We start from the raw sequence: 17,482 nt of genomic DNA, 5'->3' as shown, positions 1-17,482 counted from the left end.
CTCCTCAGTACTCCTCTCCCTGTGATGTAGACCTCGCCATCGGAGTGTGTAACTATAACCCACCCTTCAGCTTCACCAAACTCTGAATGTTCCAACTTCTCGGGAACTGTAGGCCTTTGCATATTCTAGTCCCAAACTCTAGCCTGGCAAAGGCAGGAATTTTTCCAGCACAAGCTCAATGGCAGAGTTAGCCACCTTGCTGCCCACAAACTGACATGCACCTCCCTCCAGGATCCCTCAATCAAAACTTTCTCCCATCCTAGCACTTATCACTTTCCCTCTGTCTGTCTTCCCTGCCCAACTTGATAGTCTGTGAAAGCAGGGTCTAAATTGCTTTTGTAACCTACATCTAACACTGAGCTTGACACATGGTAGACATCATTGACATTTTTGAATGAATAAATGTCGTCAGTCCCTGAAAACCCTTTAAGTATTCAGCAGTACTATCATGCCAAGGTAGTTCTGTCACCCATAAGAAATCCCCGCAGGGGCTCCTGGATGGCTCAGAGCAGGTGACTTTTTTTTTTTTTTTTTTTAAGATTTTATTTGAGAGTTCGAGCAGGGGAAGGACAGGTGGAGAGGGAAAAGGACCCCAGGATCATCTCAGCCGAAGGCAGATGCTTAACCAACTGAGCCATCTAGCCTCCCTCAACAAGTGATTTTTTATCTTCTGCTTGTGAGTTCAAGTCCCACATTGGGCATGGAGCTTACTTAAAACCAATCCCTCCAAACACCTGCTAAATTCACATCCCCATACTTAGCAGGAGGGGGAACTACACTCCCCAGCTGGCAGCTTAGTAGATCTGTGGCTTAATCCTTCAACCCTATCCCAAAACTTCTCCTGAAGACAGAAAGGATGATCTCATTTACATGAGGTTCATTCTTACTCGTGGGGGAATCAGCTTCCAAGTACTGAGGGGACTGGAGGATGGAAGTGGACATCCGGGGAAAACACTGGTGACTTTCCCAACTTCATTCCCCAATCAAAGAGGACAGTTTCTGATTTGCCACTGGCAAGTTTATTACATGATTAAAGTTCAAATAAAAAAATAACAAAATCTTGGCAGGGAAGCTAGCGCCAGAGTCTGGGAGTGTTGTTTTCCTGTCCTCAGCCTCCCTGGCCAAGCCCAGCTCCGTTAACTCAGTTTGACTTGATCAAATTCCTCATCAAGACTTGCATCTGTGCCCTGGACATCTCTGCTGCTCCCACTGGAGACTGAGTCCTGGGCCCCTGGCACTGGGGCTTTGGTGAGGGCCCCATACACACCCATGGCCTAAGAAGACGGACAGAGAAAGAGCCATGAGGACACATGGCAGAAAGGATAGCCCAACCCACCAATGCCTAAAAACAAAGTGGAACTGAAGCCAATAAGGTTGTTCTTCCTTTTTTCTCTCTCAAGACTTAAACTTTAGAGTTGATTCTAGAAATCTTATAAACTATCAGGGCAGGGTCACCCTCAGAATACTGGTACATGTATCTGCCCCAAAAAAGGACATCTCAAGAACTGAGCTCCCCTATCTCCAAAGGTGGGGTGTGTGTATGTCTCATTCTTAGAGATTTATTCTCTACAGAGATTAACAGGAGGTGTAGGCCTCACTCTGAAGGCCTCTATGGTGTGTGCTGATGGTAGTGGTGGGGTCTCAGTTTCTGGCATTAGTGTTCTGTGCTGGATCCTCAGGGCACTCTAACCTGAGCCACCATACTGGTGACATCGCCGGGGTTGGAAGGCAGCAGGATAGTGTTGGAGTCCTTGGCCAGTTTGGAGAACGCACTGACATACTGCTCAGCCACAGTCAGCGAGGCTGCTGCATCTCCATTCTGTGGCCACAGAAGAGATAAAATCACAGATCACAGACTTGGGAGAAGAGTGGGGCAGGGAGTAGGTGGTGGAAGAGGAGTAAAAAGAAGTCAGATTCTGGGAAAGAGGATCAGATCACAATACAAGAGATCATGTAATCTGGCTCAACAGAACCCAAAGACAAGAACTTCTCCCAAGGGCAGATGAGAAAACCTCTTCCACTGTCAATTTCTGTCCCCGACTCCCACCCAGGGGACTCTCACATGTTGTGTCAGAGCTGCAGCCAGGATCCGAATAGCTTCAGCCTTAGCCTTGGCCTTGGCCAAAACTGCACTGGCCTCTCCTGGAAGAAAAATGACAAAGCTTTAACTCATGAAGTCAGGGTACCTCAAAGCTCCTGTCGCAGCACCAACCCTGCTCCTCCCTCAGTCTCTACCCTCTGCGGACCTGCTGCCTGATTTATTTGTTCAGCCTTTTCCGCCTCGGAGGCCAGGATCTGTGCCTGCTTCTTCCCCTCTGCCACGTTGATGGCTGACTCTCGGGTCCCCTCAGACTCTAGAACTGTAGCCCGTTTCCGCCTCTCTGCCTCCACCTAGAAGCCCCCAACAAGCCCCATCAACAAGAAGCCAAAGTAAACTCTTACACAGACCTGCAATTGTACCCATCAAGTTAGGGAAGGGAGTCCAGGTCCCCATGAGACTGGAGCATCCTGAAGTCCTCTTCCCCATCCTTCCCTGGCCCCCACCTGCATCTGCATGGACTCTTTCACCCGGGGTGGCACATGGATATCCTTGATCTCATAACGGAGGCAGCGAATTCCCCAGCAGTCAGCAGCCTGATTGATGGCATCCACAATGCTAGCATTCAGGGACTCCCGCTCCTGGAGAAAGAGAGGTATAAATTCCATGGCTTCAATCCATTCATCAAGGGTCTAAACTAAGAAGTGCCTCTGACTCCTAGAAAGGACAGAGAGAGCGAGGCATGTGTCTTCCAACACTAACTCTGGCTCAGATCCTCTTACCCGGAAGACTTTGTCCAGAGAGAGTTTGCCAAGCTCTGATCTCATGGTCGTCTGAGCTAGCTGTGTGACAGCATACTCAGGGTCCTCCACACCATAGCTTGCCTGAAAAGAGCATGGATAGTGTAAGAAGCTTGAGTGCAGGATTTCAGTGAGAAAAGCAACTCAGAAGCGGCATAAAACAAGTAGCAGATACCTTGTAAGGGTCCATGATACGTAAATAAAGGACTCCATCAATTTGTAGAGTTACATTGTCTACAGGTACAATAATGGGAGAGAAAAGGAAGAAAATCAGGCCTTCAATTTCCAATCAACTCTTTCTCCTGGGCTCTGGATCTCCTGCAACCAAATCCTAATGGCCTCAGAGCACCCGTGTCACCCTGCATCCCTCACCAAGAGTCACAGCCGACTGCTCAGGCACGTTGATGACAATTTCCTTGAGACTCTGCACATATCGGATCCGGTCTAACACAGGGATGAGGATGTTCAAGCCCTGGGAAGAGGAGTCATGGGGTCCTCAGAAGGATGGGGGTTGCAGGGTTGGGATCCAAGCTAGGCCTGGAGTGGGTATGGAATCAACATATGGAACATTTCAAGTAAAGCAGAAAGATGGGGTGTCAATGGTAAGGAAGCCCGAGAGGATAGGCATACAAGGCTGCACAACTGAATGGAGGGGAGAGTCAAGGGAATGGGAGCCACCAGAGTAGCAGACAGGTGGACCTGAGAGAGTGGATTCAGGAGATACATGAATGGGGCCTGCAGGATGCCAGAGCAAATAGGAGAAAGTTGTAACAGGTGTATGAAGTTCAGCCTGGGGCTTGCAAGGTCTGGCTGGGGGAGTTGGAAGCCAAAGGTGGGGGCAAGCTCAAAGGAGATCCCACCCCATACGCCCACATCAAGAGGGAATTCAGCATCAGGCTGGCCCTGAGTGGTTAAAAGAGGCAAGAGGCAATTCGGCATCAGGCTGCCCTTGGGTGGGCAGAAGAGATTCTCACAGGCTCCAGGATCCGATGGAATCGGCCCATTCGCTCCACCACCCAGGCCTCCTGCTGCGGCACAAACAGTACCACGGTGTTTCGGGGCAATCCAGAGGAGGTGCGACGCGGAGCACGACCAGAGGCCTGTGTGGAGCCCTAAAGAGAAGACAAGGATTAGCTGAGACCCCCGGCAGGCGGGGCACGCTGCCCCTCTTGGCGCCTATCCAGGGGCATCTCCCCTAACCGCGACCCTAAAGGGTTCTCAGAGAGGAATTCACGTGGGAACCATGACCTCTGACCCCAGTTCTCTCACCAAACTTAGAATCCCGCTTCTTCCCAGGTAAGCACCCAGGTGATCTCTGGCCCGACCCTTGGTGAAGGTTCCCCTCGCACTCACCCTCAGCAAAAGGGCCCCAGTCCCCCGCGCCGCGCGCGCCAGCATTTCCCACGCCGAAGGACCTCCGGAACCAACGAGACGGGGAGCAGAGAGGACGCTCTAGTAGCCGGGACCGGAGCCTTTCCTCCTGTATTTCCACTCCCCCAGACGTACTTCCGGCCGTGTGTCCCCCGCCCCCAACCTCAGCCAATCAGCGTTACTTGGCTAAAGTGTGTATCAAGTTGTTTCCCTGGATATGCAGACCTTCTAGCGAAGGCCGGAGGCTGAAACTTGTTCTAGTTCCCGTTGATCAAGCCCAAGATCCAGGACATGGTGATCATAGAAGCTATTTTCCACGTGCAAGTAGCCCAGAAGCACCTCCCACCGAGTTCTTTACCTCCACCCGAGACTCAGTTTACTCCTCCGAGCCTGTAAACGCCCGTCACCATAGCGACCGGGGGATTGGAGCGGACTCTTTGCCCCGGTTACCATAGTGACATTGTCAGGTAGTCCTGCTGTGTTGTACCCAGCCCTCCCACTAGGGACTGACCCCATTCCCGTTGCCATGGTAACCAGGGCCTAACAATGCCTGGTGCTTGAACTGAGATTTCCCCTCCCTCTTTTCCCAAGGCACCATAGCTTTTTCTACCTCTTTCTACCTCTTTTCTTTTTTTTTTTGTTTTTGTTTTTGTTTTTTTGTTTTCTACCTCTTTCCAATCAGGGTCTATCAGGCCTGGTCCCCTTGCATAAAGTCCAGCACACAGCTCCCTATATTTAGCCTTCTCTGGATCATGTCACTCTGCACACATCCCTGATGCTCTGGCACATCTTTTAAGAGACTTGCATAATCACTCTCATTTTACATCTCAGGACACTTAAGTTCAGAGGGGCTAAAATCAGTTAACAATAGAACCAGTATAGAAATGCAGGTCCACATTCACAGAGTTCAGCTTTTATGGCTTAATCTTTCCCACCACCCCACCTCATTATCTGAAAAGAGCTCCTAAAAATCATTAAGGCCTTGCCTAAGACTTCATAGCCTTAGGCCTCAGGCCTCTTTGGGAGAATAGGCAGTCTGAGCTCCACATAGGCCCTCCATCCCCATTCCCATACTCCTCTCCCCAACAGAAAAAGTAGGTTTTGCTCAAGTTTCCAAACAAGAATTTATTCTTTCTTTCTTTTTTTTTTTTTTTTCTTGAAAAAAAGTACCAGGTACAATTTTTTCTTTTTCTTTTTTTCTTTTTGTTCAAGTTTCAAGCAATTGCTTGTTTCCCTCAGCCCAGCCCCAGGAATCAGGGCTAAGGCTGGGTTAGAGTCTGGTGTGGGGAATAGGGTAGTTGGGAATCACATGACTGAGTATGAGGGGTGCCCCTCACCCCAGCTGAGGTAGGTGGGTCAGAGTCTGGCCAGGTGAGAGGAGGCACCCCAGTCTTTGGCCCTGACTCTGCCCCCTGAACACCTTCCTCAGTCAGGACCCCAAAACAAGAAGACACAGGCAGGAGGGGAGGGACAAGTGGAATCTGGAGACTTGGATGAGGGGTAGTTAACCTCTGTGTGTGTGCATGCTTGCAAGCTCTTTCTCACACATACTACACAAATCCATGCTTGTATATGCGCACACGTGTGCACGTGTATACACACACACAAACACACACACAGAGTTGACTATCAGAGAGGGATCAGAGGGTAGGGGAAGTGAAAGGTACAGGGTAGGACAAGGGAAGCTGAGTCTTTGGCTAGTGACTCAGTCCTTCTGGGATAACCTCTCTGCCCTCAGCTGAGGAAAAACAGTTCTTCCCCAACCCCTTCTTCAACTCCTGAGCTTGGAGCAGTATCTGAGAGTGGGAATGGAGGAGGGGCGATGCCAATTATCAGGTTTGGGAGGTTACCAAGGCAATCCAATTTGAATAAATTATAAATTAAAAATAAATAAAATAATAAGTGGCCCCTGCCCAGGACAGGGAGGCAACGCTGGCATGACTTGCCTGGGAACTTGGGACAACCTCAGGGTAGCTCTGGTGTCTCCCCACTACCTAAGCTGACCTGGGAAATCCAAGGGAGTGGGGAGGCACATGGAGTACCCAGAGTAGAGCAGAGTGTGGTAAGGATCAGAAGCTTTAAATACCCAAATAATCAATTTGGGCATGAGCATGATAAGGGCTTTAATTCAAGCCTGAAGGGTCTTTCGCCACCTTTCCACGTATTTGCTCTGTTCAGAATGGAGCAAGATGGGCTGGTATTTGGCCCACATGGGTTCAGGGCACTGACAATCAGGGCAAAGGTGAATAACGTGGATTGTGAGGGGACTCAGTCACTGCCTGCAGTTCATAGGGGAGCCCTGTGTCCAGTTCCAGGCTCCGGCGGGAAAAAAGCAGGCGGATGTCTCCATGCAAGCTTAAGCGGCCTGAACGGGAGCTCCGGAACCTGAGGGAAGACAGGGTGATCAAAGAGAGAATCCAGACAGTAGAAAAGTCAGGAGAGATACTACTCAGGGAAGAGATAACATGGGGAGGGGAAAATCCTTTCCCTGGGCCTTCCCAGCTACCCCTGGGCCCTGTCCTTACCTGAGGTGCAGCAAGTAGCAGAGGAGGCGGCAGGTGGGGCTAGCATTTCCCTCCTCACCCACAGGCACCAAAAAGAGGCGATGGCGCAGGAAGGTCATATGGGCAGCAGGCATGTCCGAGAAGTCAAAAGTCACGAGGAACATCTTAACCACAGTCTGGTTGGGGTTAAATAAGGTCTGGGGGCAGGACAGAACAAAGTTGGTAGGGCCTAGTGACTGTTTTCCTCTCTCTACTCCCACTCCCCCTCAGGGAAAACTTACCACTTGGATGGTGCCCACCTTGGGCACGCTGTAACCCTTCCTCCCCAGGGGGTTCAGGTCCACGACACCCTAGGAAGGCCATAAAGCCATCAGCTAAGTTGGGATCTAGGAAACCTTTGAATACTCCTCCATCTCCATCATCTTTCACTCTGGGCCTGGCTCTTGCCCCACACTAGAGTTCTCCCCACCTGGTCCTGAACCCTCTCCTACATGAGAACACCTAAAGAATCCCTCCTGGCACCAACCCCTCATCCTCCTCACAAGCTAACTTAGGGTTGAGGTCAGGTCATACCAGGAAGGGGGCCGGGGCATTTTGCTCAGAAACATCAAAGAAGGTGACAGTGACAGGCAGGGTGACATGCTGGGGGCAGTAGGATCCACTAGCTCCAATCTCTGCTGTGAAGCCCTCAATGTGGCCAGATGGTGCAAAGCGTCCTCGCAGCAATGATTCCTGGGGTGGAGATGGGGAGAGTATTAGGAGACAGATGCCAGCCATTTTCCTTACTCATCCAATCAACATTCCATCATCTCACTTCCCCCAATCACAGAATCCAAGGGAAACTACCTCAAAGTTGCCCAGCAGGGTACGGCTGACAGCAGGGGTGGGAACAGGGGAGGCACTGGGGGGGCTCAGCAGGCCTGGCCCCTTCCGGAGGCTTCGAAGGGAGCTCCTGGTAGAGAAGGGGACACACAGTGAGTACATTGGCTTACAGAATTCTGGTATGCTTACTCATGTCCTTGGGCTCACCCTTTGCCACTATCTAGGGCTCCTGCCCTGAGGTCCCCGACCCTGGAATTGGAAAAAGGATTACAGACTTTTGCCCCATTTGCAGGGACAGAGCTGAGGGAAAAGCTAATCACTCACAGCTTCAGGCGACGGGCACCTTTCAGCCTCCGCCCCATGGGACTGCAGTCTGTTGGGTCCTATGGAGAGAAAAGATTACAAAAAGAGATTGGGTGGAGGCCAGGTATGTTTGCAAGCAGGAGTTCATTACAAGCTCTCATAGGAACATCCCCTTAGGCCTTCACCTTTTCCCACACACATATCTACTTAAGAATAGACCATCTCCTCTCCTGGCTTACCAGCATAGGCTCCTTGGGCCCAGGCAGCAGATGGCTCCAGAAGGGTGTGGCTTTGGCATCAGAACTGTTGGCAGCAGGAGGGTGGCCCAGGGTTCCCCGGCGCCTCCGAGGGGCTGGCCCCTCATCCTCAGAGCTGACATCCAGGGCTTCTCCAGCAGGAAGCAGCCTTCGCTTGGTGGGGCAGGGGCCTGGAGGTCCAGGGCCAGGGGGTGTGTGCTCGGGACTATGCCCATTGGCAGTGCCAGGGGACTCCCTAGGCCAAGGGCTGCCCCCATTGCCCACCCCAGCCACTGGGCTCTTACCCCCTATTTGTGCAAGACTGTGCAAATCAGTGTCAAATGTGTGCAGCTGGCCCAGAGGGGCTGGCCCTGGGGACTCCCCCAAGGACCCCTGTCCCCCTGGATCTGGGGAAGCCCAGTCTCTGGTGTGCAAACTATTGCAGGAAGCATTTGATGGGGGACAAGGGGTACTCTGGGCCCCTGAAGTCCAAGGTGAGGTGGAGCTACCTCCCTGTTCCACAACACAGAGGCCATGATGGCAGAAATGCTGGCTGGTCACACCCAGTCCCAGCCCCAGTCCCTCTGGGCCTAGTAGCCTCACAGTAGATGGTTCTTCAGGGGGTAGTCCCTCTCTGGCCCCCAGCCCAGGGCCTCTCTTCAGCTCCCTGGGAACCTCAGTGGGTGGGGCTGGTCGTTTCAGGGCCCTATGAGGCTCAGAGGCACCAGCTGGAGGGGAAAAGATGGATACCTGGTAGACCCCGGGGGATGTCGCCCCCCCTGCTGGGCTGTAGCCCATGAGCAGACCACCCTGGAAGGCCCCCTGCCTGACTGCAGGCTGCGAAGGGCCAGCCTCTGGTTCTGAGGATGGAGACGGCTCCGCCTGCACGTGGCGCATGAAGCCCCCCCTTGGGTCAGGGGGGCCCCCCCACACAGCCTTTATGCTGGGCCTGGGCTGGGGGGCCTGGGGACATCTGTGGAAGAGAAGAGAAGAAAAGGCAGTTAGAGGAAGCAATGAGACTTCTCCCTTCCACCTGAGTTTCAGATCCTCCCCCCACCTGAAGAGGTGACTTTATGGGGTTCCTGGGGGTGAAGGTGTCCAAGTCCCCAGAAAGATTAACAGAATATCAGCCCATTAATAATATAGACCAGTCCCAGAACTTCTAATAGAGTTACATGTTTAGCTCAGGTTTCTTACTGGACCTGCTTCCCCTCCCTTTCCCTAGCACTCACCCCGATGAAGAGGCCTTAAGCCTAGCTGTGTGTTCCCTCTTCCTGACTGATGCCTTGCTCTCCTAGCTTGCAGTCTGGTCCATTCCTGCTGCACTGGCAAGGTGACTGCCACCATTCCGTGCAGCTCCTGGGCTCAGCTGGACCCTGAGGAAAGAAGAACAGACATAAGCCAGGATCCCTGGACCCAGTGGTAATTGTGGGCTATTAGAGTATCCTCCTAGGATACTCTTCCCTTATGTGAAAAGCTCTTCAGAAACAGAAGGTGCAGTCTTGGGATCCAGAGCCCAAGAGGGCAGAGATGGGCTACCTAAGGAGTCAGAGAGAGGTGGGTCTCGGTTCAGTGGAATAGGATGTGAGAAGTAAGTTGTGCCAGGATGTCCATTTATCAGAGCCACCAGCTGAGGAACTTTGCTCTCAGTGCGAGGGGCGGGGGGTGCATTACCCCAGGATCCAAGAGATCATGCTGCCTGAGAGTTGGTCAGGGCAAGAATTCAGCCCTCCTAGTCAAGGCCATGGAGTTGTATAACTCCTTCCCATTTGTCTATCTCCCAAGGGATAGTGCCACCCCAAAGCCCTAAAGACAGAGGTTTTGCAGAAACTCACACCCCTTGAACACTCCTCAGAGGTACAAACCTCAGGTCAGTTCAAAAGTAGCCCTTCGGACTTAAATTCCTAATTGCCCCCAGCAGTCTATCCCTTTAAGGAGAGGCAACAAATCTAATCAAAAACAAGTGGAGGGGGAGTAGAGGGGGAGTGGAGGAGGCACTGCCAGAAGGCACTTTCCAGGACCTACCCTCCCCCTAGGCACTGCAAACTAGAGATAAGCCAGAGGCAGTCAGACAGCTGGAAGTGACTAGAACTACCTCTCTGTTTTGCCACAACATGTTCAACACACAAAACCCCCAAACTGTTTTTCTGCCAGAGTACAAGATGGTCTTTACTGACTAGTTCACCTCCAGGAACCCATACTGGGTGAGGGGAATGTCAAATTGAAGGCCATTTGCCTTTAAGGGAGGAAATACTGCCTCCAAGATCAAGCTTCTCCTTTGGGCAGTAGCTTGTACTGCCTGCCATCTATAATGTCTTTTTCCCCTTCAAAGAATGTCCCCTGCATGCCTACCTAAGCCCTGTCCTTCCTCCTTGGCTAAGCCAAATGCCATTCCCTCCAGGAACCCTACTCTGGCCACCCTAAACCATAAATCTCTCTCTCCTCTGAGATTCCACCTAAGGCAGTATCACTATCTACTGTAACCCAGTGACAATTTTGCTTGCTCTTATAGGAAAAAAATCTCCTAGACAGGAGTGCCTGGGTAGCCCAGTCAGTTAAGCGTCTGACTTGGTTTTGGCTCAGGTCGTGATCTCAGCATCATGAGATGGATCCCTGTGTTGGGCTCTGTGCTCAGCTCAGAATCTGCTTAAGATTCTCTCTCCCTCTGCCCTTCCTGCTTGTGCTTTCTCTATCTCTAATAAATAAGTAAATCTTTAAAAAAAAATGGGAAAAGAAATCTCCTACACAGACCATGGGGTTCTTAAGGATAGGTCTGTGGTCCATTCCTCCACCAAACTCCAGGTATAGGGATTAAGCACATAGCAGGGCTCAAAAAGGTAGAATGGGAAGTCCCAGAGAGCTCAGCATCAGTCCTGGCAATGCAGAGAAAAACTCCCAGAATGAGAGAAGCAGAGAGATTACTTGTATAGAGAGAATTGGCAACAACAGAGGTGGAAGTAGGGGGCAGGGAGAAAGGGTTAGAGTAGCCCCTGGGAGGCTCTCCTATACCAAGTTCCCATCATTGCACCCCACACTACCCTATTTCACCAAATTCTCATTAGAAGTGAGACCCCTAAGAAAATTCTGGTTCCCTCAGGTGGGTGGGGTGTCTGGAAAGGGCAGAACTCCAATGACAGCATTGTCAGAGATACAACCTGTATTCATCTCTACCCCTCCTTTCCTCTACCCAAGCCATACAGATTCAGAAAGGGCCTTTTCCTTAGCACTCCACCCCCTGGTCATCCAAGTTGCCCTCTTGAGCCCTTGCCCTGGGGAAGCCAGGTGATGATATGATGCCTCTTGACCCTAGCATGCCTGGCATCTGTTCATTACCCCGCGGCCCTCTCAGTTCCTGCCTTGTCAATTGGAAGCTCTAAGACTCACTTCCCTGCTACCCAGTCTGTCTGGCTCTAGACCATGGCTTCAAGCTGACTCATGGGGCAGGACTGTGGAGGGGGGGGCAGGGTAAGCCAAATCTCATTCCCTGTGCAGGGGATGGGCAGCAGCTGGCGTCAAACAGCTGTGCCAGGCTGTGGCTGGCAAGGACTACAGTTCCCAAAATGCCCAGGGAGCAAGGCCAGCAAAAACAACAAGTCCCAGAATACCATGGGTTCTGTACCTCAGACACCTGCTAGGCCTGGGAGGTGGGGTAGGTGGGTGTTGGTATAAGTACAAGCTTCCAGGTTCACTCTCCCCTTCCTTTCAGTATTAAAGATACCATTTCTACACTGATCAAGGAGGGTGACAGGAAGGAGAATTCCTCTCCGTGTGCTTTCCACCCTCATCCTGTTCAGAGAGAACTGCCAGCTGCTCCACAGTTTGTCCCTAAACATGTCCACACAAGCTAGGGGGGCTACTCCATTGGACCACCACTGTGGGTAGGAAGGTCAAACTCTGCACTCTCACCAACCCCTTGACCGCTGGCCTAAAACCCTCTATCATCATTGTAGAGAGAGCAGATGTCAGCACCTTCTCCAAACTGAGCCAGGCAGACTCACCCCTTCCCCTGGACTCCTGGTTCTGGACGATCCCCCCACCCCCTACTTAGTTTCCCAGGTCCATTCTCACCCCTCACCTCCCCAGAGCCTGGGACAGGCCCCATTCCCTCCTGGAGCTTCGGAGATTTGCTCTTTCCCCCTAGCACACTCACCCCGCTCTTAAATTGGCTCCGCCGCGGCGGCCGCTGCTCCAGGCCCTTCCGTCCCGTCCCGGTCCCTCCCTCGAATCTCGGGTCCTCCCCACCACGGGCCCCCAACCCAGACAAAGGGTGGCTCAGACAGAGCCCTGCTTTGCTAGGCTGTTCTCTGTTCAGCTTCGTGTGCAACACTAGCGGGCTCTGGAGCCCGCAGCCCCCCAGCCACTGCCGCACCCCTCCGCGCGACTGTCCCTCCCCGTGGCCGCCCCGGCTCCGCGCTGCCGACTCCGCTGCCCCTCTGACTCACAGGCCATTTCCTACCAGCTGATGGGGCCGCCCGCCCCGCCCAATGCCCCTACACCCCCGCCGCGGCGCCCGCGGCCGCCACGCCCCCCTAAGACCACACCCTCCGTGGGCAGCGGTCATGCTGATTGGCCCCTAGGAGTCCAGCCTCTCCACGACCTCAAGTGTGAGGCACGCCCCTTCCAAGAGACGCAGGCCCATTGGTCCACAAGGGGGCAGGCCTACCCGGGGACGACCACGCCCATCTTCTTAACCCCTCATCTGCCGGAATCCCAAGGAGCTCCCAGCCCTGCCTTTTAACCCTTTCAAAGGCGTAGGCCTCCCGCTTCTCATCTCCGCCCTTCCTCTTCCGACGGTGTTTAATAGGACGCCCTAGGGCTTTCATAGACACAATTCCGACAATCTCCAAAGTCAGCCTGCTCTTCCCACACCAAACCCCAAATATCCCCACTCCCATTTCTCTCTCCTTTCCTTGAAGACCAGAGTTTCAGAGACCAGAGGACTGTTGAAGTCTAGGAAGCTTCCTTCATTCCACAGCAGGTGAAATAGTCCAGAAGTGGGATCTTATCTCCTTCCATTGAGAAACGTATTCTTCCTTTTCTTCCTCTATATTGATGTTCTTTTGTCTTCAATAGAGGGGCCCCAAAGGACTCCTGAGATAGGGAGATATTTTAGTTCAGGGACCTAAACATCTTTTGTGTCTCAGAACTACCATTCTGAGATCAGGCTGCTTCATCCCTTCTACCAGTACTCTCTCTTCATAAGAGACCAAGGATCCAGGGGAAGTGGGATACAAAGGCTTCTACCATTAGTGGGGGAGATGTGCCCAACTCTTGCGAGGGAGCTCACTCCCATGACTCACAGCTCCCTCGAAACTCTCCACCCTCCCCCTGAGTCACTGTGCTCCAGGCTCAGGCCAGAACCAGCCAAATTAAGTGGCAGCAGAATCAGTGATCCTAATTATTGTCCTCCTATTCTTTAAACGACCAGGATGGAAACTTCTGCAAGGATGAGGCATTAAAAGACACTTTTTTAGAGGGGCTGCTTTAGGGGCAAGCTAAGAAAAATAGGTATCCCTAATCAGCTTCTAAACTTAGGAAGCTTTTTCTGTCAGTCATCCCCAGAAGCAAGCAAACACCAGAGTCAAAAGAGAGAAGACTGAGGGCACCAGGCTGGCTTAGTCAGTGGAGGGTGCAACTCTTGATCTTGGGGTTGTGAGTTCAAACCCCAGGTTGGGTGTAGGGATTACTTAAAAATAAAATTTTGAAACAGCAACAACAACCACCACCACCACAAAAAAAAAAAAAAAAAAAAAAACAAAGAGGGACAACTCAAAATGATGCCTGGAGAACTGGCATTAGCCAGGGTTAGGCTCCCTGGTTGTGCCTCCAGAAGAGGGGAGTTCCATTTTTCCATAGTTCAGAGCCTACAAAAGAAGGCCCAAGGCCCTTGTTTCTACCTTGCCTTTGCTATAGGCCCCAAGGGCCCTTATGTTATCAGTGGACAGTAAAGAAAAGGTTCCCTTCCCCCTACTTCCTCCTTGTACCCTAGACTTAGGAAGATAAGTAAGTAACCCTTCCCCTAGGCTCCCTTCTCCTCACCTTAGACCAGGAGAAAAACCCTGAAAAAGAACCCAGTTGCAAAAAAAAAAAGAAAAGAAAAGAAAAGAAAAAAAAAAGAACCCAGTTGCCCTGGATTGATTTCTTCATTGGTTCCCTGAGGCTAAAGAATAGGATTCAGGAAATTTTCAAAATCCTGAACAAAATTGCAGAGTACCAAAATAAGAACCTACTTCCCTTAGTAAAAGCTTACTGGGAAGACAAATAGACACAGAGTACTATTGGAAATTAATAGTCCTTTGGTGACACCACAGAACAGGCAGTAAGTTCTGTTTTACTGCCATTAATATAGGCCCAGGCCTCAGTTACTTGCAAAGGTCAGAGGGGCAATAGTTCAGTGGGAAGGATCAAAGACGTTCTAGGCCACGGTGTACCCTAGGAAAGCAGCATAGTATAGTCAAGAGCCTTACTTAGCTGCCCCAAACTCGTAACCCAGCTTTATTTTTTTTTCATAGCAGTTATCACCACTTGGCCTCTCTCTGCCTCTGTCTCTCTCTCTGTCATCATACACATACACACTTCTTTCTCCTCCTATTAAAATGGAAGCTCTATGAGAGCAGCAGTGTTGTTTTGTTCATGGTGGTATTCCATGCCTGGCACATAATAGGTGCTCAATAAACACTGGCTGAAAGAAATGATGAGCCCTGGGCTGAGTGAACAGCATTCGGAAGACCTGGGTCCTAATTCCTGCTCTTTCACTGTGAGACTTAGAGAAAGTCAGAGTTCCTTTGGCTGTAAATTTTCAACTCTGTAAGATGAGGTGTTTGTATAGATGATGGCCACTGAGGGCCTCTGCAACTCTGGCCTTATATTGCTATGATTCTAATGGCTATTGTTCACTCAAATCCATTTTCAGAGGATGGACCCAAATGTCTGAATGCCCTCCTGCTTGTATTGAAGCAGAGAGGCAATATACTCAGCCTCAGCACAGCAAACTGATGCCCTTTCTCTTCACGCCCCACCCACTCACACAAATGCCTCAATCCTGAGGAAGCTGGAGTGTTTGCCCTAGGCCCGCCTCTCTGAGAGACAGTCTGGGAAGCTGTGTTGCCATAGCAATCAGCTCCTCCTCAAAAGGCTTCAGCCTGCCCTCCCTTACCCCACCCTACCCCACGGCTTTGTCTGGCTTCAGCACCCCCCCTCCCCAGCCAGTCACAGCTAGAAGGAGGTTGGCTAGGGGCCCCTTTCAGTAACACTGTCACACTCATCCAGCCACTGTGTGGAAGGCAGGCCTTTTCCACCCTCTCCTAGCCAGCCCAGGGGCAAACAGAACTTTGGCACTACATCAAGGCCCCTCAGGGAACCCAAGGAACTCCCTAGAGGACTAGGCCATAGTCTCGGATTCTGACCATCAGCTTCCAAGCCAGGAATGTGGGGAGCCATTCTCTCTTCCTCTTCCAGCTAAGGCTGGAACCTCCTATCCTTTCTGGAGTTCACCCTGCCATAGTAGCCCATGTCTCAAAACATACATCAAAGACTCAGTAATTTTCACCCTTCCCACAGAAGCCCATTTTTTAGGCTCCTAGGGTTCCCCATCCAAGAGAATGAAAAGGGTAGGGAAAATAAGTTTATGCCAAGTGGCAAAAAAGTAGCAGCCAGTCACTTGTGGGGGCTGTTAGGAGAGATCTTGGTAGTAGTGGGGTGAGGTCTGGGCCTTACTGCTGGTAACTAGGGTCTGTGGCCATTGAGCACAAAGTTCCGAGCAGGGCACAGCTCTTAGATGGGCAAGTCCCAGGCCAGGCCCCAGGGCGAGGAAGGAAGTGGGAAATGAGCACACCCAGAGCATAGGGCAGGGCAAAGTGGGGGAGGGGAAAGACAGGGACCAAGGCTGGCTTCTGGGAGGAACAGGAACTAGAGTGGGGGTTAACAGGAACACCAGCTGGGGGAAGAAACTCTAGTCTCAGCCAGACATATCCAAAGCCGACTGAGGGGATAGTCACAGAAGACCTAGTAGCAAGTGGGGCCTGGATCCTCCCTCACAGTCCCCAAGCCTGAAGGTGAAATTAGGTGCCAAAGAGCCAGGAGCACTACGGACTGGCTTTACTCCACCAATTCCATCATGCCATTTCTAGAAAACAGAACACAAGCCCCTCCCTGGAGTCTCTACAAAGCCCCAAGACTTTCTCAAAGGACTAGGGTTCTTCCGCCCTCAATCGGGGCCTACAACCCCTTTCCCTCACACAGTGCCCAAAACCCCATCCTTTCTTTCTGTACATAATCCTTGTGTCCCTCCGTCTCTCCCACACTCTGGACCACCAACTCTTCTCCATCATACAGCGCCTGCTTCCCCCCAAGCAACTTCAGATCCCCTCCCCCTCAAGTATAGCCAGCCTCCAACCCTCCACGTCAGACAGCGACCTCGCCCCCTCACACTGTACCTCCAACCTCTGCAAAGCACTCCTGTGTCTCCCCCACAAGAGCCCCTGGAGAATGCACCTGCTTACCCACACGCTTGAGCCCCCAAGACCTCCTCCAACTCTGTCTTCCTCCCCACCCCCAGCAATCCTCAGATTCTCTCCTTCTCTAACGTGCCCCCACCTTCTCGTTTGCCCAAGCGCACCCCCATCCTTGTCCCTCTTCCACGCGCACCCCACCCCACACCTGTAGTTCCGTGAGTCCCGTTGCACCTGAGGAGGTAGTGGGTTGGGGCAGTTACAGAGAGGCCCTAGCAGCAGCCTCGGCCTGCAAACCTCACCCCTTCTGTCCGAGCGCCGCCCCCGCAACGCCCAGGCCCACCCCCTCCCTTGTCCCACCTCCCACCTTCTCGGGGTTCGTCCCCCTTCCTAGTTTCTTTAATGCCTCTGGCTCCTCCCCTGTGACACAGGCCCCGCCCCCATGGCTCCGCCCCTTCTCGTCTTCTCAGCGTCCCCCCAGGAACATCCGCTTGTCCCTAGCCCCTTCCCTGATCCCCGCCCCCTTCTGGTCTCTCCGCCTTTCGCTAGGACCCGCCCCTCGGATTCCAGCCTGGCAGATCCCAGGACCTGGCCCTCTTCCACCGCGAGCCCGGGTCGGGCTCAGAGACTCACCCACCCCCGCCCCTCCTCTCGCTCGCCTCACCCGGGCGCCTGTGCTCCAGCCCGGATCCGCTGGCTCTGATTGGCGGCTGCGGCCCCAATGGATGGCGGAGGAGACAAAGTGATGGCTGCAGGTCGCCTGAGGTCCCACCCCGGCCACGTGCGGCTTCTGTGATGACAGGTCTAGAGGGCGGGGCCTTGGTCCGCCGGGTGCGGGCCTAGGCTGACCGGATCGGGCTTGAGGTGAGAGAGCCCGAGCTGGCATCAAAGCGCTAGCCTGAGGGCACCGAGCCTGACTGGGGCTCTCCCGGGCTTTCCGGCTAGTGTGAGCTGCCTG

At 52.5% G+C, this 17,482-nt stretch overlaps 3 protein-coding genes across 12 annotated transcripts in view; 1 reads left to right on the top strand and 2 right to left on the bottom strand.

Annotated features, from left to right (window-relative positions):
* Positions 1 to 996: 996 nt before the first annotated feature.
* On the bottom strand, positions 997 to 4,692 carry STOML2 (stomatin like 2). Its single transcript, XM_026013234.2, has 10 exons — positions 4,192 to 4,692; positions 3,813 to 3,950; positions 3,211 to 3,310; positions 3,014 to 3,072; positions 2,821 to 2,922; positions 2,545 to 2,679; positions 2,247 to 2,391; positions 2,063 to 2,142; positions 1,691 to 1,819; positions 997 to 1,274 (listed from the first exon to the last, which is right to left on the bottom strand). The coding sequence occupies exons 1-10, from the start codon at positions 4,234 to 4,236 to the stop codon at positions 1,137 to 1,139; spliced, it is 1,071 nt and encodes a 356-aa protein (XP_025869019.2). The 5' UTR covers positions 4,237 to 4,692; the 3' UTR covers positions 997 to 1,136.
* A 622-nt stretch (positions 4,693 to 5,314) lies between these two features.
* Positions 5,315 to 17,309, bottom strand: ATOSB (atos homolog B). Of its 6 annotated transcripts, none has more exons than XM_026013220.2 (9): positions 17,189 to 17,309; positions 9,307 to 9,450; positions 8,078 to 9,047; positions 7,860 to 7,918; positions 7,560 to 7,665; positions 7,287 to 7,445; positions 6,995 to 7,063; positions 6,735 to 6,910; positions 5,315 to 6,594 (listed from the first exon to the last, which is right to left on the bottom strand). In XM_026013220.2, the coding sequence occupies exons 3-9, from the start codon at positions 8,969 to 8,971 to the stop codon at positions 6,441 to 6,443; spliced, it is 1,617 nt and encodes a 538-aa protein (XP_025869005.1). In that variant the 5' UTR covers positions 8,972 to 9,047; positions 9,307 to 9,450; positions 17,189 to 17,309; the 3' UTR covers positions 5,315 to 6,440. The 6 variants fall into 6 exon arrangements, with proteins under 6 accessions (XP_025869005.1, XP_025869007.1, XP_025869003.1 ...); XM_026013222.2 differs by lacking the exon at positions 17,189 to 17,309 and adding an exon at positions 16,892 to 16,960; XM_026013218.2 differs by lacking the exon at positions 17,189 to 17,309 and adding an exon at positions 16,733 to 16,933.
* UNC13B (unc-13 homolog B) overlaps positions 17,129 to 17,482 on the top strand; it is a 245,728-nt gene continuing 245,374 nt past the window's right edge. For 4 of the 5 annotated variants that reach the window (XM_072728015.1, XM_072728001.1, XM_072727999.1 and 1 more), the window contains exon 1: positions 17,283 to 17,388. The gene's annotated coding sequence lies outside the window, so the exon portion shown is untranslated. Of the gene's footprint in view, positions 17,389 to 17,482 lie in introns of all 5 variants that reach the window. The other variant, XM_072728005.1, reaches the window with a different exon arrangement.

Source organism: Vulpes vulpes, chromosome 12 (genome assembly GCF_048418805.1).
Source record: "Vulpes vulpes isolate BD-2025 chromosome 12, VulVul3, whole genome shotgun sequence".
Classification (NCBI taxonomy): Eukaryota; Metazoa; Chordata; class Mammalia; order Carnivora; family Canidae; genus Vulpes; species Vulpes vulpes.
The sequence above is the reverse complement of the archived record's forward strand: the minus strand, read 5'-3'. Positions and strand labels throughout refer to the sequence as shown.

Bases quoted from the DNA above. Each gene is read 5' to 3' on its own strand.
- ATOSB (XM_026013220.2), bottom strand. From the start codon at position 8,971: ATGCGCCACGTGCAGGCGGAGCCGTCTCCATCCTCAGAACCAGAGGCT. The intron at 7,919-8,077 runs GTAAGCCAGGAG...TTCTCTCCATAG, and splicing joins GGCCCAAGGAGCCTATGCTG to GACCCAACAGACTGCAGTCC. The intron at 6,595-6,734 runs GTAAGGACAGGG...GTCTTCCCTCAG, and splicing joins TGCTACTTGCTGCACCTCAG to GTTCCGGAGCTCCCGTTCAG.
- STOML2 (XM_026013234.2), bottom strand. From the start codon at position 4,236: ATGCTGGCGCGCGCGGCGCGGGGGACTGGGGCCCTTTTGCTGAGG. The intron at 3,311-3,812 runs GTGAGAATCTCT...TCCTCTTCCCAG, and splicing joins TCCATCGGATCCTGGAGCCT to GGCTTGAACATCCTCATCCC. The intron at 2,680-2,820 runs GTAAGAGGATCT...CTCTTTCTCCAG, and splicing joins CTCTGGACAAAGTCTTCCGG to GAGCGGGAGTCCCTGAATGC.